The sequence below is a fragment of the Thunnus thynnus genome, chromosome 9 (genome assembly GCF_963924715.1).
Source record: "Thunnus thynnus chromosome 9, fThuThy2.1, whole genome shotgun sequence".
Lineage (NCBI taxonomy): Eukaryota > Metazoa > Chordata > Actinopteri > Scombriformes > Scombridae > Thunnus > Thunnus thynnus.
Genome location: NC_089525.1, coordinates 12,611,396 through 12,636,766, shown reverse-complemented (window position 1 = coordinate 12,636,766; position 25,371 = coordinate 12,611,396). Strand labels below are relative to the sequence as shown.

General features: G+C 39.9%; 1 protein-coding gene across 2 annotated transcripts in view; it reads right to left on the bottom strand.

Moving 5' to 3' along the window:
• Positions 1-9: 9 nt before the first annotated feature.
• flt4 (fms related receptor tyrosine kinase 4) overlaps positions 10-25,371 on the bottom strand; it is a 46,744-nt gene continuing 21,382 nt past the window's right edge. Inside the window, exons 6-30 of one of the 2 annotated variants that reach the window (XM_067598920.1) lie at positions 24,298-24,437; positions 24,022-24,193; positions 20,228-20,345; positions 19,877-20,061; positions 18,025-18,190; positions 15,452-15,587; positions 14,738-14,846; positions 13,147-13,506; positions 12,187-12,333; positions 11,184-11,315; positions 10,496-10,602; positions 9,258-9,393; positions 8,682-8,786; positions 8,259-8,372; positions 7,722-7,810; positions 7,298-7,457; positions 7,104-7,198; positions 4,837-4,959; positions 4,532-4,643; positions 4,172-4,271; positions 3,890-3,995; positions 3,676-3,800; positions 2,425-2,479; positions 2,130-2,215; positions 10-635 (exon numbers count right to left, since the gene is read on the bottom strand). In XM_067598920.1, the coding sequence (XP_067455021.1) occupies positions 416-635; positions 2,130-2,215; positions 2,425-2,479; positions 3,676-3,800; positions 3,890-3,995; positions 4,172-4,271; positions 4,532-4,643; positions 4,837-4,959; positions 7,104-7,198; positions 7,298-7,457; positions 7,722-7,810; positions 8,259-8,372; positions 8,682-8,786; positions 9,258-9,393; positions 10,496-10,602; positions 11,184-11,315; positions 12,187-12,333; positions 13,147-13,506; positions 14,738-14,846; positions 15,452-15,587; positions 18,025-18,190; positions 19,877-20,061; positions 20,228-20,345; positions 24,022-24,193; positions 24,298-24,437 (3,398 nt within the window). In that variant the 3' untranslated portion in view covers positions 10-415. Of the gene's footprint in view, positions 636-2,129; positions 2,216-2,424; positions 2,546-3,675; positions 3,801-3,889; positions 3,996-4,171; positions 4,272-4,531; positions 4,644-4,836; positions 4,960-7,103; positions 7,199-7,297; positions 7,458-7,721; positions 7,811-8,258; positions 8,373-8,681; positions 8,787-9,257; positions 9,394-10,495; positions 10,603-11,183; positions 11,316-12,186; positions 12,334-13,146; positions 13,507-14,737; positions 14,847-15,451; positions 15,588-18,024; positions 18,191-19,876; positions 20,062-20,227; positions 20,346-24,021; positions 24,194-24,297; positions 24,438-25,371 lie in introns of both variants that reach the window. The other variant, XM_067598919.1, reaches the window with a different exon arrangement.

Here is a 25,371-nt window from a genome sequence, read left to right as displayed (position 1 = left end):
AAGCAGGAAGAAGATAAATTTCTTTATTTCTTCCCATATGAGTCATAATTTGTACAAATGAAGGAAGAATACTCTGAATATAAAAGATAAAAATATAAATGTGTGAATAGAAAATACTCAGGGTTTGTTTTTGTCATAATGCTGCCACCCAGTGGCTGGTTAGAGAAACTTCAGGCACATATAGCTCAGTCCATTTGTTGAGGCAGCAGTCCAAGAAGAGAGAGAGTTTGAGATGACAAGAGGTCAGCTCAGGTTTTAGGGATTTATAGGCTGCTGAGACTTTTGTCTACAAACCAGACCAGTTACATGAAAACACAAGAATGTTACTAAAGTAGACTTGTGGACCTCCCTCAACCTGAGCTGCCAACTTTTATTTTAAACCCATCCTTTCTCTTGGGCTGCATCTTTGGTAAAATTACACATTAGAAGAAGCCAGGCAGGGGGCGTCTGGCGAGGAGAAGAAGTCGCAGAAGCCCTCCTCGGACAGGTGTCCGTACTCGTTGTTGTAGAAGGTCTGTCCTGACAGCTGGCTGAAGAAGTTGGGACAGTGTCTTGAGCTGCTGGTGCCACTGCTTCGACCCAGCGAACCATGGGAGGCTGTGAGAGGCTCTGTGCTGCTGCTGCTGCTTATACGACTGGGAATGGAACAAAATATAGAAAAGTCGGTTGTTGTGTTGACTTAATATGTCAGGAATTAAGGGGTAATTTTGATTTGTAGATACCTAAGAATGTTTATCTTTAAGCTCTGGGCCAGTATTAATCAAAATGCTAAAAGACTTGAAAGGCAATTTTTAAAGATTTATATCTTTAAATGCTTTGTGGCTGAGTGCCATAGACAAGGGAGGGAATTCAGAAAGTATTGAGAGACCGACAAACGCAACAATGTTTTTTAATCTTCTCATGGGGTTTGTTGATAATAACAAAAATGTTAACTAGATCTTAATTGGAAGATTTAAAAAATCATCATTCTTACAGAAAAATAAAAGCTTTTTTTATCATATTTGACTAAAAGAGCTCCAGAGCTCAGTTTCTGAGACATGATTTTGAATGACATCATTGGACATCATTGGTCATAATTAGCAATGCGGTATCTGAATACTGTAACATGAAACTCAGAAATGAAACATGTAAATTCAGAGTAGTGTAGTTTTATAGCTTGTCATTTCCAGATGCTGCTTGCTTGTAAGCTGCTCTATCCACCATTTGATGGGATGTTACATCACTTTTTTTTTTTTTTTTTTTGCATTTCTCAGGATTGCAAACGACTTGCATAAAGCTGACATTGATTTTGCTCGTGCTCTCTTTCCACACATCACAGTGTGGTGTAGCTTATGGCAGTAAATTTCCCCTCATGGTATGATCAACCTACTCTACAAGCAACCAATTTTCATGCTTCAATTTGGTTTTGTTACCATTTTGCTAAATTTCCTATACTTACATCCTATTTATATCATTGATAGCTTCTTCTTGTTAATTACCAAAGCTACCAGGGATTTGAAGTATTTCACACAACTAAAAGACAAAAAGCCATACAGGCTTTTTGCAGAATAACATATTACAGAGAAAATGTAAGTTTAAATCCTTGTTTCTGATGGGCTACTCCTGACGTGAGCATACATGTCATCACTTGAGAGCTGCTCTTAAAAAGTTCTTCCTACATTTTGCTGTGAGAAGGAATGAGTGTCTAGATAAATGATATTTTTACATTCAGTGAGGAACTTTTTACTGCAAATTTAGAGCGTGTTAAATGTAACACACAGAACTTTGATAAATAGAGGTTTTAATGACTCAGACTTTTGCTTACTTCTACTCACTGATGCATAAGTCAAGACTGCTGATGTTTACTTTGTAAATCTAGTTTCACCACATGTAAGGCAGTGAGTCATTACTGTCCTTCATTGTACATGCCTCCATTTTAGAGAGAATGACTGTTTTCTCATATTGACTCTGAAACATGTTGCGCTCCTACAAACATAGCGTTTGCTGATATAACTGAAAGGTGTCACCTTAACCTGACAGTCATTCTGTCTTGTCATAGTGAAAAATTGCGACTAAGTACCAGCACAGCTCTCACATGTCGCTTTCAATTTCTGACAGTAATGTGGATCTTTAGCTTTCGTAACACTGACCTTTTTGAGACAGCCCCCCTGTGCTTGTGCTCAATTCGCTCAAATTCTTCTGAGGCCAAAACCATCCCGCTGTCCGTCTGGTTATCCTGGGAACAGAGTCAAATTTGACATCATGTGAATTTAATGACTTCGCTTGACCCCGCTGCTGTTTGTCTCCAGCAGCTGGCAACTATTTTTGGTAATTATCTGAGGAGAAAGTTCCCAAAGTTGGAACGCCATTCAAAAAAAAATGTCACCAGCCAGTTCACATTTTGAACAGTTGATGATAAAGAAGATTAAAAAAAAAAGCACTCACTTGAGAAGCCTTCTGTGGGTGCATCTCCAGGGGCAGCTCTTCAAATGTCTTCACTCTAGGTTGGCATATTTTTGAGGGTCCCACAAACACACAGCCGGCAAAGGGCACGCAGTTATAATACCTGCTCAAGAAGTATATAAAAGATGATCAGATAAATTCCTGACCAGACTGAACTGAAAAATTGCAAAATATACTGTGTTCAGTGAGAAAAATAGTATAATAATAGTATATTTCAATAAAATGTTGCATACAGGGGTTAAAATTTTGTTCACAAAATGATTTTCCCTTTTCAAGTAGTTTCATTAATGATCAGTGAGGAGGCTGTGAAACTATTCTATACATAAGATAAATCAGAGTGATACATGAAGATACAGACATGATGATACATCTGAGAAGTAAAAATGTTTTTCCCCAACTCGTAAAACATCTCACGACCCTCAAAATGATGTTTTCTGTCCCTGAGGATTTGTGACCATTCTTTGAGAACAGTCAGTTGATTGAAGTTTAAACAAAGAACAAGAAAAAAAGCTTCTTGGGGAAGTTTTCCTTCCAGCACCTCAGTATCACGTCATCTCTTCCTAGCAATCTATGATTCATTGATTGATAAGACTGGAAAATTTTAAAGGTTGAAATCTGGGGTCTTGTGTAAGCTTCTACCAATTGGGGAACCAATGGGAGAAAAACTTTTTTATTTGATAAAAGGCTTTTTTTCCCCTTTCTTTCTTAAATAAATTGATGCTTTTATAGGTATATATGTGCAGGTTGAGGTCACCCCTCAAGGATAAGACCGGCGATATTCAATATTTTGTTAATGTAAAAAAAAATCCTATAAAAAAGACCAAAACCAAAAACACATTAGTCTGTCTCTCAATACAGTACTTTCCAACTTTACTTGCTTGCCGTGGCTCTCAGCCCCGAGCCCTTTTATTCCTACTGAAGACATACATCTTGACAAACTGGGTCGAGACTTTCAATTTAAAAAAAAAAAACAGGCCAAATAATTTCCTTGAACACCTGGCCACTGTAGATTTTAGCTAAAAATGACTAAATGTTGCATTTGTTGGGGACTGTTTTCAGCGGTGGAGGTCTATAGCACCGAAGAAAAAGATAGATCAGGCTTTGGCTTCACAAAAAAAATATTTGTGTGTAGGATTGTTGGTTTTGGTCTTTTATTGGGATTTGTTGACAATAAGAAAAAATGGTTTCCAGCTCCAAATTAAAAAGAAGAGAGAAGGGGGTGGGAATTAGTACCTGGTGGGCAGAGTGTTGCAGGCTAGTCTGAGTTCCTCTTCAGATGGGGGGCGTGATGAGGCCTGCGAGAAACCGTCGTCTTCTGAGCTCTGCGAGTGGTTCAGAGGGATGTAGTCCTTCCCATCCTGTGGGGAAATGTGTTGAAGATTCAAAGACATGAAAACTCTTTACAAAACAAAACATTCAACATCCATAGAATGAGCAGTGAACTTACAGGTAGGCTGTTGTCCTGCAGCAGGTCTCCCAGGATCTGCACCAGAGCGGGGAAGGTCGGTCTCTCTTTAGGCTCACCCTGCCAGCAGGCCAGCATGATGCCATATCTACCAGCAGAGGGCAGCACAGTCACAAAGGATGACACTAAGCTCTTCCAATTTCCCAGACTCAATAATGTAACTACACATTTGATCCTACATCCTCTCAAAATTATGACATTCTTGAGGGGATTCATGTTTTGTTACATATGAGGGAGAAGGAATAAATTAAAGCCTACACTTACATTTCAGGCGAGGCAGTCTCTGGTGCTCTCATCCTCACGCCATCTTTCAATCGTTTGCAAAACTCTTCATCAATCTGCACTCCTGGGTACGGAGATGCACCTGAATGTGGACAAAGTGGGGAGGATGAGACATTAATTAGCATGCCAGAGAAGGGAAAAACAAGTTATTATGTGTTTGGATAATAGAAATGATTTACTTTGCTTTACATTCCCTATTGCTTTTTGCAGCGGCAGAGATTTACCGACACTCCTTCACAGATCTGGTTGAGACTGTATTGAGGTTTTGTTTCCTTTGACTTCTGTACAAATGAATGTCTTCATGAAAAGATGAAATTGGTGTAATTTGATGTTGTTATTTACCCAGTGAAAAGATTTCCCAGAGCAGAACTCCAAAGGACCACACGTCACTCTGGCTGGTGTACACTTTGTCAAAAATGCTCTCTGGAGCCATCCACTTTAGAGGCAGGCGAGCCTGAAAGAACATTAAAAAACACCAGACAAATATTGAGAGATAGTCATGTAAACAGGAACGGCGCCTGCCTTTCAACTGAATCATTATGCTGGTGGTGGCTTTGAAAAAAAAAAGACTTAGATGTTTCGCCACAGAGCAGACTAATTAGAGATAGATAATAAACTCTAAAGTAGAGAGTGTGAAGGTGTCGTACGTTGCCTTTCCTGACGTAGTCGGGGTCTTTGTATATGTCTCTGGCCAGGCCGAAGTCACAGATCTTCACGATGTTGTTCTCTGACAGGAGAATGTTCCGGGCTGCCAGGTCTCTGTGGATACACTGCGGATACACACAGGACCACACATACATCAAAAACCCTGCAGACAGGTGTGTGTCCATGTATACGCTCGTGTTTGTGTTTACATACACTGTCAACACGTTGTTTTCTCTGATGAGTTAATTACAGATGTGATTTGTGAGAAAATAAATCACAAGTTGGCTGTATTTAATAATCTGTTTTGTTTAAAATCTGCGAGTGTGTTTTCATATGTGTGTGTGTGTGTGCTAGTTTGTGACTGGGACTGGACTATGTCTTGGCCAGGCTGGGCTCTGTGGAATCGCTGCAGGAGATCCAACATCGCTCACAGAGCTGTCAAGTAAATGTGCCTACAGGGTCACGACTGGTTTAGAGCCATCGTTTAAAGCCAGACAGTGTGCTGACAGAGTCTGATCGCTAATGTTCATGATCAGTTATGGCTGCTTTTTTTTTTTTTTTTTAATTTCAGACTTTATACAGATACCAGTGGTTTCATTTGTATGATAGATTGTGGGTTGGACATTAACAGACTCTGTTCAGGCAAGTCTCTGATTAAATGATGCTATAATTTGGAAAGCAGCTCCAGATCTACTTGGATCGAGTGTTGGAATGTCACTAGTACATTTACTTAAGTACTGTGTTTAAGTACTTTGAGTATTTCCATTTTATGGTACTTTATACTTCTACTTCACCACATTTCATCAAGAAATATTTTACTTTTTATTCAGCTACATTTATTTGAGAAATGTAGCTATTAGTTTCTTTGAAAAATAAAACTTTCTATCAAGTATTTTAGCAAGTGATGACATTGTTATTGATAAACTGATAAACTTCCCAAAAGTATATAAAATATATAAAAACACCTCCAGGAGCTACAATGTGAGAATGCCTCTTACAATGATATTCAAGTAATACAAAAGATACCCACTTTGAAAGGGGTTGTACTGCATAATGAGTACTTTCTATATACTTTAAATAGATTTTGCTGCATAATCTTCTATTCTTTCAATTAAAGATCCCCTCCAGACATGTTTTAAGATGTATATAAAATACTCTACTTTGAATAATAGTTGTCATCTAATATGGTTTTTCCACAAAAAAGTCATCTCATTAAAATCCTTAAAATGGCATATCCTCCTTCTCTCTGATTAAAAAGTCCAGAGTCTATAAATATGTAAATATATTTCATTTTAAAAGTTTAACTGCTGGACACGAGATGTCTCCTGCTACACTGTAAAGTCCATTCTCAGTGTTTGTGAACTGGAAGTTTCAAGTTTCCTCATCACACATGTGTAAGTTGAATACTGGACCAGAATTGGCTCCAAACTGGTTGTGATGTCATAAATCATGCTGGTAGGTTTACGATGAGCACAGAGAAACTTTCCTCCTTCAGCAGATGAATGTGAAAGCAGAACTTATAGTGTTCAACTCTGCACATACATCATTCTGTACAGTGAAGCTCAAACATCCAAATGAAGGGACACGAAGAAAAACACATTTTTGAGTAGAGGGGGACTTTAACTAACATTTTGAATCAGGAGGACCTTTACTTATAGTAGAGTATTTTTATTTTGCAGTATTGCTACTTTTATTCAAGTAAGGGATCCAGATATTTTTACCACTACTGCTCAAATCACTCCTAAGCTGTGTCCTAGTTCCACACTACATGACAATTGTACACAATATTAGTTAGCACATTAGCATACAAGACATTAAGGGAGAAAGAAAATAATGCATTTAATGTGGAAAAGAACATTAACCTGTGATTTGACACACCACTGCCAATTAAACTTCACAAAGACATTATTTTCTATTTCCAAAGATCATCAACCACAATTTGTTTTAATGTTTGTTGTTAATGTGGTTCTTTTGTGCATTGCATTGTGGGACAAAAGTGTTTATCATCAACACATTTCAAAAATCATGAGGATTTAGTAAGTACGCCAGTGTGAAAGCACAACATACTCCAAACCTCCTTAGTATTAGTAGTGTATATATTGTGGAACTGGGACACAGCTCTAATCATAAGTGGTCACATTGTTAATTAACAAGCACAAAGGACTGAAAAGCTGAATGATCCCAGCTACAATCTACTGCCTCTGAAGCCGACTGGTGACAATTCACCACTGTTCATTCACTAATTGTCGTATTAGCACGGACGACTAACCTTTCTAGAGGCCAGGAACTCCATCCCACGAGCCACCTGGAAGCTGTAGCAAATTAGATCTTCTATTGTCAGAGGAGTTTTCCACAAGTCCTCCACTGGAGAGAGAAAAAAAGGGAAAATATAAACATGAAAGCTATGTTTGTAACAAGATAATGAATTAAACAATTTACTCTTGAGAGTCACAACAGACTCACTTTTCTCCACAGTCGGTTTCTGATTGGACGCGTTGGACGACTGACTCTGAGGACTGATGAGCGAGGAGGAGGAGGGAGAAGGCGGGTGGCGAGCTCTCTGGTCCATTTGACCCGCCTCGATCATTCGTCTCACCTGGCTCTGAGTTTTCGGAGAGCGGTCCTAAGCGGGGAAATAAGTCGATGCATCATCTCCACAGTCAATATTTAAAAAACGAAACAAAATCCAGGTGTCAGAGTTTTTGAGCGGTTGTTCAAGGTTTCTTAAGAAAATGCTGTTTAGTAAAAGAGACAAAGATAGAAATATCAGCTGAACTAAAGCAGAGAAGACTCATTTTAAAGATTAAGCTACAGACAAATGATCACTTCAGTGGAAATAAACATGAAAGTGGAAGAAAATGCTTAATTTTCTTAGGTGTTTTGATACCCTGTATGGGAGGAAGAACTCTCTCTTGGCTCGCAGGAAGTTGGACAGATTCCCATACTTGCAGTATTCCACTATCACCATCAGTGGACCTGTTGATACAGATAGTTTATACTGTATGTACAGTACGTATATGATGCATATGTAGTATATTTCAGCTGTTTTTTGTTTAGGAACTCTCTCCTCACATCATATTATAATAGTGTGTGTCTGCATGCTGCCTGACATTAGCTGCAATACTTTGCAAGCACAGTAAACGCTTTCAGCTGTGCACCCCTCAAAAAAAGCACTATAGGTCAAAATTATGTATGGCCAAAGAAAAAGAAAGACAGCTGTTCGACTTTCTCAGTTCATTTGCTCTTGTGCAGAAGCTGAAGGGGGTAGACAAAATAATGTAAACACCTCATAAAAAAGGGAATTCCATTCTGTTGGCTCAATACAGTTTCGATGAAATGTTACAGCATAACAGCCTCGGCCATCACTTAACACTTTACAATACAATACATGTAACATGAGATACATATAAATGCATGCACTCACCATTTGGTTTGGTGCAGGCTCCTAACAGGTTCACTACATTCAGATGGTTACCAATGTGAATCAGGATCTTTAACTCCGACATCAAGGCCTTGTGCTCACTGGCTGTGGCTCCATCTGAGAGGCACCCATCCACAGAGCGGATTTAGACACATTTTACTGTGTATTTTTGCATTTTTACATAATATACGTACATCTACCAAGTCATGTGTTACACATACTGTACTGAATTTACATAAAACGGTATATAAATGTAAATTAAGAGACGTTAAGCTGTCTTATTGAGATCTACTTCAAATTTTTGCACCAGTAGCTTCTCAGAAAGCTTCCTAAAATAATCTGTGATTAATGCCACTGCAAGCAGCTACAGTAAGTAGCTTGGAAAAGTAATTTAACAGGTCACATGCACATAAAGACGAATCTCACCCTTCAGCATCTTGACAGCCACTGTGTCCAGACTAGTGCTCTTGCTGATGCCATAGATTGATGCCTCAATTACTTTTCCAAAGGCACCGTGGCCTAAAACCTTTCCTGTGTTGGGGGAGAGAAAAGAAAAAAGACAGAATATTCAGGCTCATTGATCTATGCAAGCTTGGTTTTAGTCTCACTGGAATACACAAACAGTTGTGGTTGGGAGCGGTTGCAAAATGTAAATGCATCTGGCATCCATATAGACAACTGGGAGGAATTTCAATTTCAATCGCAGCATTTGGAAAACAACATGTTCCCATAAGTTGCAGTTGAGGAACAGATGCTTTTCCTCAGGGCGTTTTTAAAAAGCTGTGCTGGGAATGAGCACATATTTAACATTAGCACTTTACTTGGCAGCACTTTGCCTGGCTGGCTGCAATCCAAACTCATGCCATTAAGGATTCTGGAAATGGAAAAGTAATTCACTTTCATCCATCTATCCACTTTCATCCGTGCCTGTATATTCCTCCCTCCCATTCACTCCTTTATCCCACCATCCATACATCCTTTCTTCTCCCACCAGTTGCTCACCCAGTCGGAGTCTGTCTCGAGAGATCTCCCACTGTGAGGAGTCGTAGGGCAGGTATTCACACTGCTCGTCCAGAGGCACCTCCCCCGGGTCCATAATGATTGACAGATAGCCTGTCTTTATGTCGGCCGGGTTAACCTGAAGCACACAGAGAGAAAGAGCTATGTAAGGTGGGGAGGTGAAAGACCAAGTTGGGCTGAATAGCTGGAAATGATAAATGAGGTGGGAGTAATACAGCAACAAAAATGAAACAATATGAGAAGAGAAAGAGGGAAAGGTTACAAGAAACAAATGCATTCTTGATGGTTTATTGAAAGGAAGTCATCCCTGTAGTATGTTTTGAAAATGTAATTTTGGGAAGTGTGATATTTTTCTCCTCAGCTGAAGGGAAGGTGTGGGATTTTCTTTTTTTTTTTGGTAGAAATAATCAAATAAACAGCTTGCACGCTTCAGGGCTCCAATGTCTACTTATTATTTATTGCATCAATAATAAGTAGACATTGGAGCCGTGCATTGTGTGAGCTGTTTATTTGTTTATTTGTACATTTGCACACTTTCAGCCCGCCACCTGCCCTCTTTGGTTTGGATATGCATGCATACTCCTATTTTGGGAGTTTCTTTCCATACTTGAGAAGGCAACAACCTCTTTAACCCTATTAGATGAGTCAAAGAATAAATTGTGGTCATGCTGGAAACAAGGCTGGAAACATTTTCATTTTCTGAGAAACTGGTATTTAGTTTTCATCCAATATTGACTACTTTGTGGTTTTCAATAGCTGTCTTGGGGACTGGTGTCCACATTCTGTACATAATCATTTATCTACTTTTGTTAAGTAATGTGTTAACAGTAACCCTTTCACTGTTGGAAAAAAGACTAGAGATAAGAAAGAGAAGAGTGGGAAAAAAAAAACACCTCCACATATCAAGCCACATATCGATCAACTGTGTGAGGTGATCTAATATGTGACCTAGTGAGGAGAAACTAAAAAGCAATCTGTGCCTCGTTACGGTCCTGTTTATTGTTAGGTCTAAGAGTGGCACACAAATAATTCTGGACTCACAGGAAATATCAGGAGCTCTCTGTCAGCAGTAAATTACAGACTCACATAAAGATCAAACGGGTTGCGCTCAAATGCCGACAGAGCTGCAGTGAGTCAAAGGTTAAAGAGTTTCCATCACAAGCTGCCAGCCTCACTCACAAACACACAGACACACACAGTTGTAAGCGGCGACCTCTGACCCGTTTCACATTGCAGAAGATGAGGATGAGCAGGGCCCAGAAGAAAACAGCGATCACTCCAGTCCCGATGAGTATTACAATCTCCACGTTGGCCTTGTCGCTTGAACCTTGACAGAAAGAAAGAAAACATAAGAGAAAGAAAGAAATCCACTTTTAGATGCACACGTTTCAGAAACCATCTATGTATCCTCTCACAGGTCTTCTAATTTAATTTCTCTTTGATGACATTACTTATCACTGACTGTAGGGGGTGCTATATTACAAACAATTGTTCCTGGCTTTCTGACAGGCTCTTTACATTAAATCTTTAAGTTACAGCAATGAGCTAAACATCAATGTACTCAATTCAGCAATTCATCAGGAAACCACTTCCAGCAAACCCATTACATTATTCATTCTGCATATAAAATGTCCCTACCCCACAGTCAATGACTTTGATTTTTATTGTGGAGAGCCGCGCATAAGAGCACAAGCTGTATCGACAAGTGTGAGAGGTGAACAATGAGAATTCAGTCAGTACATTTTGTGTGAAGATGTGAGTTTGAGGGCAACTGTGATTTCAAGCCTGAGTGCTCTTGAAAAAGTACAGCCAGTGTTGAGAGTGTGTGAGTGGATTTGGGTGTCTCGGCGATATGTTATACGTGTGTGTGAGTGTGTGTTTGCGTGTGTGTGTGTGTGTGTCTCTCACCAATGACCTGGACAGCGGCTGAGGAGTGGACACAACCACGCTGGTTGCAGGCGGTGCAGGTGTAAAGACCGGCATCCTCCTCTCTAACTCGCTGGATACTCAGTGTGCGGTTTGCATCCTGCAGCTGGATCCCTGCGAGGAGGCATGGGATGATTAGTGACACACAAACACACACACACCCGAACACACACCCGTACTTCAATGTGAAACAATGCACATCTGTAACTTCTCCTCACCTCTCACATCATCAATACAGCAACATTTTCAACAACATTTTTGTCACACATCCGGACCTCAGTCTATATAACTATTTTATTATCGTCCTGTGTGGTGAGCTGTGTGTCCCTGTGGGTCCTTTGAGTGAACCCAGAGCATCAGCTGTCACTCAAACCCAAACTGACCACCCCTTCTCTTCCTCCCCTCCTCCACCCCCTCATCTCCTTCAGATGTTAAGAAGAGATGCATACTGAGAAAGCTAATGAGCCATGTCTATCTGCCCTGCAGGGTTGTGTGTGTGTGTGTATGTTGAGGGGGGTGGGGTGGGGGAGGCGAGGGGGGAGGGCGGCACATCCGTACAACACTTGTACATCATCCATACAAGTATTCTTGTCACTGTTGCTGTTTGACACATTTGTTTAACAGTATGAGTGTGTGTGAGTGGGCTGGTGGGCGGTTGTGTATCTGTGTGTTCATTTTTGGCTTTTAATAGCTGAGCGACAGCAACATCTGCTGAAAGTTGTCATAAACATCTGCTCTTTTATGTAATGTGTAAGCAGGATGTAGTAAACCGGACTGGAAACTCACCTCAGCAGAATAACCTCATGGGATGATACGAATTCTGCTAAATTAAGATTCAACAAGGCAAACTCCATGAGTAACTCAGACAATGCCGGTGTATGAGTGTATGTGTTATGTATGTGAGGCTGCTGGGTTGGTGGGTGAGTGGGCAGCAGCGTGGTTGTGTAAATAAGTGTACCACCAGTGTAGGTGTAGGCTGACACACCTGACATTTGGTGGAGAGGCTGGTTGTCTTTGAACCAGGAGAGGCGGGGCAGAGGTCTGCCCTCCACATCGCACTCCATCCGCAGGGATTCGGTCACATTAACTGTCTGGTTGGTGAGGCTGCGCTTGTACCGAGGCGCCTCCAGGGCTACAGAGAGGTGGAGGGGACAAAAGACAGAAAGAGAGCAGGAGAAAGAAGGAGAAATCAACACTATTACTTGCCTGCACTGAATGTGTGCAATGCAATATCAGCCCTGTAAAAGGACTGTAAATGTACATATTTACTCAAGAGTCTCATAGGATTGAAGGAAGGGCAAAAGTCAGAAATTCCCATTAAAATGTACATCTATCCGCCAGGCACTGATGCAAGGTTAACTTACAGCATACAACGCAAATAAAGCATGAATTTGTTTGTGTGTTTCAACCCTGCAGCGTCTCAACTCTGTTTTCTGGTCACTACATATTGATGCGATGCGAACACCAGGTACTCTCTCCATTATGTGTGGATGTGGGTATGGGGCTGCGTGGGCTCTTCTTTGTGTGTATTTTTAAGCCTCCAAGCATCTCAGTGCTGGGTCCGTTGTGACCCGTGTGTTTCTGCTGCCGAGGGTTGACCTTTTCTCTATAATAGACTCTTTTCACGGCGGACATTTTGACTTGTCAAAGCAGGAAAAGCACAGGTGGAATTATTAATGTTAATGAAGGCTGCATTCCATTTAGGTTATCCGGTTCCAGGTCTCTGGTATTATGTTTGCTCACACTGACATGGCTTGTTGGGACAATTAATGGAATGGAACTATCATTAAAAGTTAGTATTTACACCTGTGCTTTTCCTGCTTCAAAAAGGTTAAAATGTCTGCTGTGAAAAGGGTCTATTAGCTGTGGTCAGAGTGAGTGGCTTTCTACATCAGACCGTGTGTGTACATCTGTGTCTGGAGCTTCCACCTCTTTTATCTCTCACCTTTGACAGAGATGTATTTGAACAGGCACTGTTTCTCCCCACTCCGCCTGCTCTGAGCCTCACAGACGTAATGACCCTCATCTTGCAGCTGTACAGCAGGGATGGTGAAATCCAGGACCCAGCTGTTGGAGGGCTCCTGGAAGGAGAGCTGGCCATCAAGCGTGACAGCGTAGAGGTGCACGCTCCTGCAGTCCAGCTCCTGGGGCTTGCCCTGCACATCCTTCAGAGCCTGGGGGTCAAGGCGGTACCACTGCAGCTGCTCGTAGGTGTAATTGTCAGCGCTGCAGCACAGGGACACTTTCTCCTGCTCCAGGGGATTCTCTGAGGGCTGCACGTCCACGCTGAACCCCGCAGGGACGGCTGTGAAGATACAGAGAGGGGTTAGGTGAAGCGGCTAGGTAACCTAGTAAGACAGAGCTTGTGCAATGTAATGTGATGTTAATGGATAGGTTCACAATTTTTCACTTTTGTCCTAAAACAACAGTCAGGTGCCAAAATGAACACTGACATGTTTTTCTTGCTGTAATCATTCCTCCTGTTCATACTATTAAGGGATCCCTTCATAATACACTTACAATGTAGGTGATGGAGGACAAAATCCACAATCCCCCTTCTGTGCTAAAGTGTATTTAAAAGTTTATTTGAAGCTAATATGAAGAGTCACACATCTAAATTAGTCAAATCAAGTCAATATCTTTCAAAGTTCCTGTCTTTTTAGTGCCAAATTCTCTCTTTTTGTTACTGTTCTACTGCAGCCGAACAGAAAAACAGTCGAGACACAAAGAGGCAATTTTTTACTAAAAAGACTGTAATTGTGGAAGATATCTACTTTATTTCAAACTCAGACTGCTCAGGCCTCATATAATCTTTTAGAATAAACTTTAAAATACATTTTAACTCAAAACAAGGACTGTACATTAAGAAGGGATCTTCTAAAGTCAGTATGAACAGGAGGAATGATTACAGCAAGAAAAAAAAACTGTTTCAATATTCATTTGGGCACCTGATTATTGTTTTAAGACAGACTTGAAAAATTGTGAACCCGTGCTTTGATGAAAATTATGCCCTAAGGGATAAGTTTCTCACATGAATCCAGTAGTATCTATCCATGCAGATAGTCTTCATTTCCTTGATGTGTGTGAGATTTCGATTGCCACCCCATTGAAATGGAGGAGTGTAAATGTGTTCATGGTGCTCACAGAATTAGAAAATGGAATTTAAACAATTCAGCAGCAAAAAAATAAAAGCCATTTTCCTCAAGTTTAACATTCTTTTCAGTGAGAATTGTTAATAACAGTCACTTCGAACACTTGCTTGTGCCATGGAAGCCTGTTCAATAACCCATCCATGTTCTTCAATAAAAAGTAATGTTGCTGTAGAATTTTTTAAAAGTAATTTTCCAATACTGTGAGCAAAAACAGAGTTGTTTTCACCCCCGTTGTAATGAGGTGGAAGCAGAAATCTCAGAAAATGATATCTCAAAATCTGGACAAACACCACCAAAATTATTTTCATAGCACTCAGTACTTCGGGGAGCTGAATTCTGTGTTCTCAGTCAAAGACAAGGTGACATCCAACTCAACATACTTACTGGTTACATAGAAGTAAATCAGCCGTTCGTCTTTTCCCACTTTGTTGTCAGCAGAACACTTGTACATGACTGAAACACTGGCGTTGCGAATCTGAAGCCTGCTCACTATCTGTAGGGTGAGAAAAGGTGGATGAGACTTTTAATTCATCTGGAGGAGACACGGATATTTTAAAAGGAAGTGCGGCCCGCTGTCATGTAATTCTTGAACTGTGAGCTGACACGAGCCAGATATTGTGCTGACAAGCCCAACAGAAAGCAAACTCACTCAGGTGTGACTGAAAAAACATCAGGACATTTGCGTGTCCGTGTAATAATTTCCTGTTACAGCTGTGGTTTACAAATGTGCAGACGTGTATGTGTGTGTGTGTACGCGTGTTCCCTTGCATGTGTGTCTGGATGTGTTTATAACCAGCGCTCAAAGGAAGTCTGCAGAGGAAGACTGTTCTAAATATTTCTACTGTGGAAATGGTTCTTGATTGACAAATTTTGTTATGGAGCTCAGAATTTGGGACGCTTACATAAAAACATCACAGTTCATGGATAAGTCAACTTATGTAAATGTATTCTTTTCTGGGTTGCATCCTAATAATATTCATATAATAGGGATTGTTTTACAGAAATTTTAATATTATTATTATTATAGAACATCATGCATTTTGGAAAAGGGAGGCCTTTCCATAGAACAACAGTAATAATCAAACAGCCTGGGCGAACCTTTTGTCGTCCATCCACCACTTCGACAGACGTTTCAATAGTCTCAATTTCATTCATGGCGTTTTCCAAGCTAATATTCTGCCAGTTCTGACAGTCCGCGATCCTGTCACTCCGGCCCTTCCTGTCTCGTCGGACCCTGGAGAGAAACACAGACACATTCATGACATCTCCCCCTCATTGACATGCAGAGCAGAGAGTGGGCAGTGGGGGAGAATTCAAAAGGACATCAAACCAGACATCCTGAGGTTTTATGAGAATTTTTTCTCTCCACACACTGGAATGCATTTTAGATCTGAACATCAGCTCGCATCCCAAAGCCAAGACAATTATGCAAAGTGTCCTGGTCACTAATGGAAAAACTACAGTATCCATTTCTATTATGAAGATCCATAGTGTGAACATCATAGCAGAACTAATGAAACATGAAATGGAATTTTGTTTTGCATTTCCTCTCGAAGGCAGCGCTTAACTATTCTTCATTAGCAGAAGGTGATCAGGGTCAATTCTTTTTACCTTGGTCATACTCTACAAAAAGCACACTGTTGCCTAGATATTTCATACATACATCAATTTAGAAGTGAACTATGCGGATTGTGTGGATTAAACATTACATTGCATGACATTACATGCACTCCCTGAAGACTTAAACCCTTCCCTTGAACATAACCACTAGCAAGGTTGTAGTTTGTAATATTTCTGGTAATTTTAGGAGTAAAATATTACAAATATTTTACTGCCTCAGCTGTACTTTGTTTTATTGCAAATTAGCAACATGCTAAACTAAGATTAGCATCAGCATTGTTTATTGTGCCGGAATTACATTTAGACCATAATGGAGATAAAATCTACAAAATCTACAATCTACTAAATCAATAAATAAATCAAAGGAATTGCATGTCATAAAAACGATACAATATATAAACAAATAAAGAGTCTTCTGCAGAGACTTCATGTGATGTTTGGCAACATTTTTGCAGCACATTTGACCTTTTTTATAGCAGTGACTGATTTTAATGTATCTGTAATGAGATAAATCAAACAAAACAAAAACAGAAATTTGGAGTAGATTTTGATTTATATATGTGATATTTGCCTGATAAAATAATTAAATTAATCATATCTTTTGGGAAAGAGGGATTATGATCAAAGAAAACAATGTCTATAGAGAGAAAATTCACAATTATATCATAAATGTATTAATGACTCTTCTTCTTTCTCATGACCTCAGTATTTATAATGTTCTAAAGGACCAGTTCGACATTTTTTGGAACAAACAAACTGCAAGAAAGCTTCACCATGGCCAAAATGTTTTGTGATGTGACATGAATAATACAGACTCTGACTGATGGTGTCTTATCATTTGAAAAAACTGTTTGCTCATATTTGATATTTTTCAATTCATTTTCTTTACACACTTCAGGAAGTGGAATCCACACTGTGCTACCACAGTACTACAGGCTGCTGTGACTCATGATAGATATATTAGAAAGTCCTGCACTACATCTTTGACCATGAGATTAAAAAAGGAAATTCAATTCTTATGCACCAGAAAATGTCAACACAGCCTCGCTTCAGTCAGTGCCCATGAAATGTCACAAAAGATGTACATGAGACAGAACGTGAACTAGACAGCCTGAGCTAAAGTTGTGCCTAACCTGTCACTGTTGTGTGTTGTGCCTATACTGCCTATATGGACAGATTATAGGCATACCCACATGGAAAGGTCAAGAGAACAGCAATAACTTCCGAAATAAAGCCTTGGAGGAAGACAGTGGAGGTAGGTGAATATTTGAGGGATATTCAGTGGAAGCAGCCACAACACAAAGGCTTAAAGGAATGGAAATAAGCTAAATGTACTGTATGACTGTCCAGAGAATCCATTATATAATGTCAGGGGATTCAGTGTAGATGGAGAAGGGGAGAAAAAGCCCCAGGCGATGCCTGGCAATAAGAGTGTGTGTGTGTGTGTATGTGTGAGTGTTTATGTGTGCATTTAAGCATGTATGTGTGTGATATACAGCACCCTGAAGTGCTTTTTGTGCTCAAACACACCTCGAAGGTTTATGTGCATTTCTGACACATGAATGAGTTTGTGAGTCTCTGTGTGTGTTATGTGTTTGCTTATATATATGTGAGAAAGTGAGACCGCTGTGAGAGAGCTGAACCATGGCGGATCAGCCACAGAGTAATAGCAGCACAATATTATTGCGTGGGGGAGGTTGTATGTTAGACATCGAACAGACACACTTTCCTTTCGTCTTCTCTTTCCTCTGTTTACGTCTCCTCCACCTTCCTCTTTATCTCTGCTATTTTCCTCCACCTCCACTTCTCTTTCTTCACCACCTCCTTCCCCATTATCTCCTCCCTCTCTACTTTACTCAGAGCCAGTGGATACTTTCACGCTGACCTCTTCTTGTTATTTGGTCCTCACATTACGCTTCATGCACTGCATCCCACTCCTCTCTTTTCTGTCCAGTTCAATCAAAGCTTATCTGCTCCCACACATATAGAGTTTGCAAAAATATCAGTCCTGAGTGTGTGTATATGGGAGAAGTGTTGTTTTATTTTCTTACAGTCTGTTGCGGGTGCTGTTGAGGACACATGGACCCCAGGCCCTCCACTGCCAGCTGATGTTGGGAGCGGGGAGACCGTAGGCGGTGCATGTTAGAGTCTGGCTGCTGCCGCTCGGGTAAGGACTGGACGGTTCTGCCACTTCTTTCTCGTGAATCTGTGGGGGAACTGGGAAAGACGAGAAAGTCATTCCATCCATTCAGCTAGCCATAATATTTAGGGTCATTGTACCACCCCATAAAAAGGGCAGAAGATGTTATTTGATACAAGAAACTTTTAAAGGGATGACGCAGGTTGGCAGACAGAAGTATTTGCAAAAAAAAAGCTCATGTTTATTAACAAACTAATAATAAAACAGAGACAAAAATGAACCCTGCGAAATTGAACAAAAATAACTGAAACAAAGCAAAAAATCTGCAGCCTCACAGCAAGCTGCCACCTACTCTCTTCCCTACTCCATCTCAATTAACCAGTGACTGGCCTTCTACCTTCTCAACCCCAACTAACTGGAACATATCATCTACTCAAGTTACCACAGGGTGAGCCGGACTGATACAAAGTTTTCAAAACATATAGAACATTGACGTGGATTTCTCTGTTACTGCTAACAATCACTGTTTTCTATGTTCACACACGCACAGCCATGAGTGCACCAAATTATACAGAATGTCATTTACTACAGAGCAGTTTTACCCTTCATACCTCAACTTGACAGCACCTAGTGACTCACTGCTTGGTGCAGCTAATGATGCACACCTGTTGTCGCTGTCACTGACTAAGCGGACGACCTGTCCAACCATCACAAAACAAATCACAACAGTACTGAAGCCCTTCAACAAAATATAACACTGTGACACTCACACCATCCAAATGGAACCTATATTCCACTATTTGCGTAACATGACAGACAGCATAATTAACAGAAACATTAGACTGAAATTAGTGATTTAACACAAAAACATCAGTAATGTTGGGAACCAGGGACCAGTGAAAAGGGAGAGGAGTAACTTTCTCACAGTCACAGACTTATCCAAGTCTATGTTCACTAGGCAGAACAAGGAAACACCCTGGACTAGCTGCCAGACTGTCATAAGGCTAACACAAAAAGACAGAAAAATCAACCTCATACTCTTATTCACAGCTATGAGACATTTACATTAGATTTTGAATGATGTGAAGAAACTAGAATGTGACTAGAACACAACAGGGACATTAGAAACAGAGAGGAAAGCCTGATGGGGAGAGAACAAAGAGAATTGTGCATAGTTCACTCAGAGAACAAGGTACAAATGCAATTCTGCGTAATATGTGTCTCAAATTCCACTTCAACAGGTTGCCTACGAAATTTGTAGCGAACAACCGAGAAGTCTACAAAAGAAAATTATTATTGCATTGACAACCTCTTGTGAATACTGTATTCTAAAGTAGGAACAACAGATTAGGTGTTTTCTTTGTATTTGCTTTGAACATGTGGTTTGTAATGATGCATTGTAGCAATAAGCTAATGTTGTATCTAGACTAGTAGAAATTTAATGAAAAAATTAAGAAATCAGTTTTCTTAATCAATCTGTTGCCATTAAGTTTTTGTGCATCTTTTCTTCATTGATGCAGCTCTTCTATTGTTGTGATATTCAAGCTTTTTTTTTTCTTTCTGATTAAAAAAAATTAAAAAAATCTCCACAAATACAAATCACACATAAGAACAGAATATTACACCTTTTTATGTAAAGCACTCATCATAATTATCACATCATTGTTTCTAAACCATCTTGAATCTACTCACATCCACTATTTACACACAAAACATGTGGCGTGATCTCCCCCCGAGAGTACACAGATCATTAGACTAGTTACCGTTGACAACAAGCGTGATGTTAAGCCTCTTCTCCAGCGCGGCGGCATTGTTCTTCAGCACCACCATGTAGAGCCCAGAATCCTCTTGACAAACATCCTTAATCTCCAAAGCGTGGTTAAGGTGCATCCTCATTCTTTTCATCTTGAACTCCGGGCGCTCGTTTATCAGCTTTCCATCTTTATACCTGGATGTAAACACACACAAGACACAGCTGCAACAGCGCAGAATACCCTCCTGCTGTGGTGCTCTGCCCCTAAATGAATCTGTTAATCTCAGCCGTATGAGGACTAATTACACTTGTGGATATTGCTCATTAGATTTAATGAGCACACCAGAGAGTCTCATCTTACCATTGTGTTTCAGGTGCGGGGAAGGCAGACACATTCACATGTAATTTGAACGACTTCTGACCAGCAGTTACCTCCACCACTTTTCCATTTCTGTAGTCCAGGTTAATAAACGGCTTTTCTGGAATAAGAGAGACATTACATTTGCAAAAGGTTACCCCAGATTTCCATTAAACTACAAATGTATTAGCTTGATCAATACAGTGTATAAATTATATTCAGGTATCCTCAATAACAGACGTAATAATTACTTAGAGACTCGTGGATTATTGGAGGAAAAGCAGGGTATTTACTTATTTACCATATTTATGTAATATCCTCAGTGTAGAGAGCATGACTACAAGAAGGGACAAATATATTTGCTTGTTTTGTTGATTTCAACAAAGCCTTTGATTGGATCAATAGAGACCTTTTCAAGTATAAATTATTATGTTCTCGCATTGATGGTAAATTTTATAATGCCATCAAAGCCTTGTACAAAGCCCCAGTTTATTGTCTGCAGTTAAATAATTTCAGGACTGGCTGGTTTGCTACTCCATTTGGACTGAGGCAAAGAGACGTACTTTAACCTACATTATTTGTCTTTTATGTAAATGACTTAGCTGAAGTAATTAAGCAGGCCAATCTAGATATAGTGATTGATAGTATGAATTTAAGTGTTTAGTTATATGCTAATGATATTGTGTTGGTTGCAGAGACAGAGATTAATTTACAAAAAAATGTTAAACATTCTGAGTTTATGATGTAGTAAATGGAGAATGATCATTAATAGTGAGAAAACACAGAACACAGAATATACATTATAGAAAGCAACATAAACAGCAGAGCAAACATATATTTAAATTTGGACCAATGTCTCTAAAGTACACTAGTTCTTATACATGTCTTGGTTTGGTTTTTAATGAAAATATGTGCTTTACAGAGGGAATTAAAGTACTGGCAGAATAAGCAGGAAGAGCACTAGGGTCTGTAGTGAATAAAATGAAATTGTGTCCTGTCCTTAGTTTTTCAACCTTCACTTGACTTTATGATTCAATGGTGGGCTCAGTTTCATTTTATTCTGCAGGAGTGTTGGGTTTTAAGGATGCCTCCGAGAGTAACGGCATCCAGAATCGAGCCATGAGGTGTTTTCTTGGGTTGCATAAATTTACTGCTAAGCGAGCTGTTGAAGGTGACATGGGATGGGAGTCATGTCTTGTAAAGCAGAGAGTTGAAATGGTGACGTTGTGGAACCGCCGTATTCAGTTGCCAGAGAAACGACTGACCAAAAAGATCTTTAACTGGGATCGAGCTCACAGTTATCCTTGGTTGAGAGAGGTCACTGCAATATTGACTCTTTCTGATTTGAATCCTATTTTCAGGAATCACTTGCAGTGTAATATAAATACAGTCAAACAAAAACAATTAAAGATCTATAAGGAACAATGGAAGAAGGATATTTGTAAGAAACCAGAGCTTAGAAACTACATTCAAATCAAATAATAGAACTATACAGAATCATATATAAAATTAAATTTACGGAGGGCAAAGATCCCTGTGTGCTCAGTGAGGAACTGGTACTTCACTGCTGGCATTTGAGGTAGGCAGATATAAAGGTATCCCTGAAGAACAACATTGATGTGTTTTTTGTAGTCTTGGTGTTATCAAGGATGAATTTCATTTTGTTTTTAATTGCCCTTTGTACAGTGACTTGAGGAATTATTTGTTTGAAAAAATCCAATTGAAAAATCCTGATTTGTTTTGGTTGTCAGAAGCTGATATGTCGAGATGGCTTTTTAATATAGAGATTTTTGTTTTGGTGAGATTAATAGGAGATGCTTGGCTGCTAAGACAGAAAACACTGTATCCATCATAACAGGGCATTTCTTCCATGTAAACTGAATGCTTTGAAATGTTCTCTTTTTGAATCTGTATGAGAAGCTGGCTTCTGCATGTTTTCTTTTCAAAGTGTCGAATAAAGTCAATCAATCAATCAAGCTGTGGTACTGTACATCATGGACTGTCATGTGGCCATCCTGGTTATTATTGTTCAGTGTCCTGTATGCCCATATGGGCTGAGCACCAGGAAGGTGCAGGACACTTAAATAATCAATCTATCAATGTTTACATAAGGTAGTTAGTGCTTTTAATTCTGATTCGCAAACCAAAAATCTTTTTGTTTGAGTAATAAACACAACCTGTAGCCTTGTAAGGTGGCTCTGAAAAGTTTGCAAAATGGTTCCTTTGTAGAGAACGGCAGCTTTAAGTCAACTCAGATTCACAACAGTTGCAGTGGATTCAAAAGGTGACCCGGAGTAAAAGCAAGAAAATGTGTCGAAACAGGTCAAAATGTCAACAGAAATGTCTACAGACACTTCTCCTCTGCTGTTGAGTGGTAAATGGACTGCACTTATATAGCACCGTTCTAGTCTTCCAACCACTCAAAGCACTTTTACACTACATGCCACATTCACTCATTCACACACACATACACACTGATCTCTCTCGTAAATGAGACGTTTGATTCAGTGCACCTCTGCTCAATCAATACACTCAGAGATTTTTCCAGTACAGCCTCTCTTGGTCTTGATATTGCCAGAAGCTTATGGCGGCTAATGTAAGCTATGGTAGCAAAGTTTATCTACGTTAATATTGCTCTATAATCAACATACTGACTGTTGCACTGTGCTATTCTTACACTACGTTTTAGCATTTACCATCAAGAAAAAGACAAAATGAATGTTGTTTTCGGATGCAAGAAATATTGACTATGGTAGTTTTGAATTTGTTCTGTTAATAAAACCATAATAGAGAGAGTGCAATAGTATAAACATCGAGGGTCGATGAAAAACTTACTTTTAAAGTCCATATTGACATGTTCTTACCAAAGCTGAGATTGAAATTGGGCTTTCTTTTTAGAAATAAATCTTGCTTTCCTTTATTTACGAGAAACAGAACTGTTGAAGTAGTTTTCCTCCTATTGGATTACGAGGATGTTACGTATGGGCGGGTGGCCAGGTCCACTCTCAGACGTTTAGATGCAGTATATCACTCCGCATTATGATTCATCACTGGAGATAGTTATGGGACACACCATTGCCAACTATATCAAAAAAAAACTGGAGTGCCTGCCTACTGTGAGGAAAGAGCAGCATTTGTTCTTATGTATTTACAAAGCTATTTTATAAAAACTCCCCTCCTATCTCTCAGCCCTGCTTTCTTTGAACGTTGGTAGCCACAGACATCACTGACCCTGCAGGTGCCAAAAATTCATACAGAGTTATGAAAATCTGCTTTCTGTTACTGTGCCCCACATTCTTGGAATATGCTTCAAAACTTTACATTGACCCCATTAATACCATTGAGTCACTTTCAAGGTTTATTTCTAATTCTATTGATTGTAACTGTCATTTCATTTTTTAATTGTTCTTATTCTTATTGTTTTATTGATTTATTAATTTGTCTCATTGTCAATTCCTACACTTTTACTTTTTAGTATTGTTCATTTTATCTTATTTTTAATTGATATAGCCATGTATTCTTTTATTGCTATTTGATTTTAGTTTTGTCTACATATATTGCATGCCTGTACCATTGAGGGTTCTCCCTCAATGAGTTTTCTGAGGTTTTAAATAGATTAAATGAGTGAATGATTGTGAGTATGTTAGCATGTCGACATTGGGATTTAGCTCTAAGCATTGTTGTGTCTAAGTACAGCTTCACAGAGCTGCTCGTATGGGTGTGGACTCACGGTCAATGTGACATTTAAAAGATTTATTGAAAAAGAGGAAGTGAATGTGGACGGTTCTAGTGCTTACCGTGAACTATGACCTGAGTTTTTTCGGTTTGTGTTGTGTCCGTGCTGGTGACATTGCAGCTGTACGGGCCAGTGTCTGCAACAGTGACACTGTGGATGGTCAGGATGCTAACTGCCTCTGTGGCGTGAGACAGAGCTTCACGATAGGGCTTAGTGTCCACTGAACTGTTCGTCTGGTGAGAAGAAACAGACTGTGAGTATCATCAAGCATGGTCTAAAATTCAGTTTTTTTATTTACTGATGCCATACAGCATGTGACCAATTGTTGCTGCTTTACCTGTTTACCAGGGTAAGACCACTTAATGTCCACCCCGGCGTTGAACTCCACCAACGCAGTACAGTTCAGGGTGAGGGCCTCCCCCACTATCAGTTCTACTGGCTCCTCAGGAAACAGCTTGACATCGTAAACCTGACTTCCTGTTCGGGAAAAAGAAAAAGGGGAGGGACAAACAGAGGGACAGAGGGAGGGGGACAGTGAGAGAGGTCACTGTGACATCGTCAGCAGTTTTTCCTTCCTCGCAGGACCAGAGGAAATGACTTTCCTTTGGACCAGGGGAGCCATCCTACTATAAAGAAGCTGTCTGTCACAGACTCACACTATTTCCATTCATGTGTCAAGCTTTATATCAGTGAAGCAAATTAAAGTGGCATATAGTGAAGCCTCAATTCAAAATGAGGGAAAAACGGCAAGCATGCTTTGGACACTGGCCAATGCCTCTGATATTCAAGTCACCTCTCTCTACAGTCACTGGAAATGACACGGGGTGTAAAAAAAACACATGCTGGTGATGTCTGTGCAGCAGACTGTGATTGCCTGATTGTTTAAACGCTCCATTAAACGCGCTTCGAGTGAAGACTCGCTCTCGGTTTCTCCACTGACTGATGCGGCTGTTACTTTTGGCCAGCAGCGGTGGGTATGAGTTTCCTTTCGCCCTCTGAAGTGAGAGGTGAATGATCTCACACAACATAGCAAAGAGCCCCTAGGTCTCTCAGAGTTCACTCGCAATGAGAGGGAACCTCAACATGAAATCTTGCTTCTTCGTTTCCTCAAAATTTAATTATGCTTTCCCTTCCTTTTCCTTCATTTCTTTTAATTCTGCTCACATAATGGCACACATAAAAAGGGGAGTTGTTTTCTGAGGAAATGGCATGATGAAATAAAATCCGCCAAATTGTCAGCATTAAGGCATAATTGCCTCACTGACTGCCATGTAGAATTATGGTGACAATGCAGCCAGTCTAGCACTACCTTTGACTTCCCAGCTAATTTCTCTCTCAGCAAGAGAAAAGCTTCAAATCTAATTTAAATATTTGTATTGGGTCAGTTGTGTTTTCGTAACTGCTGGACTAA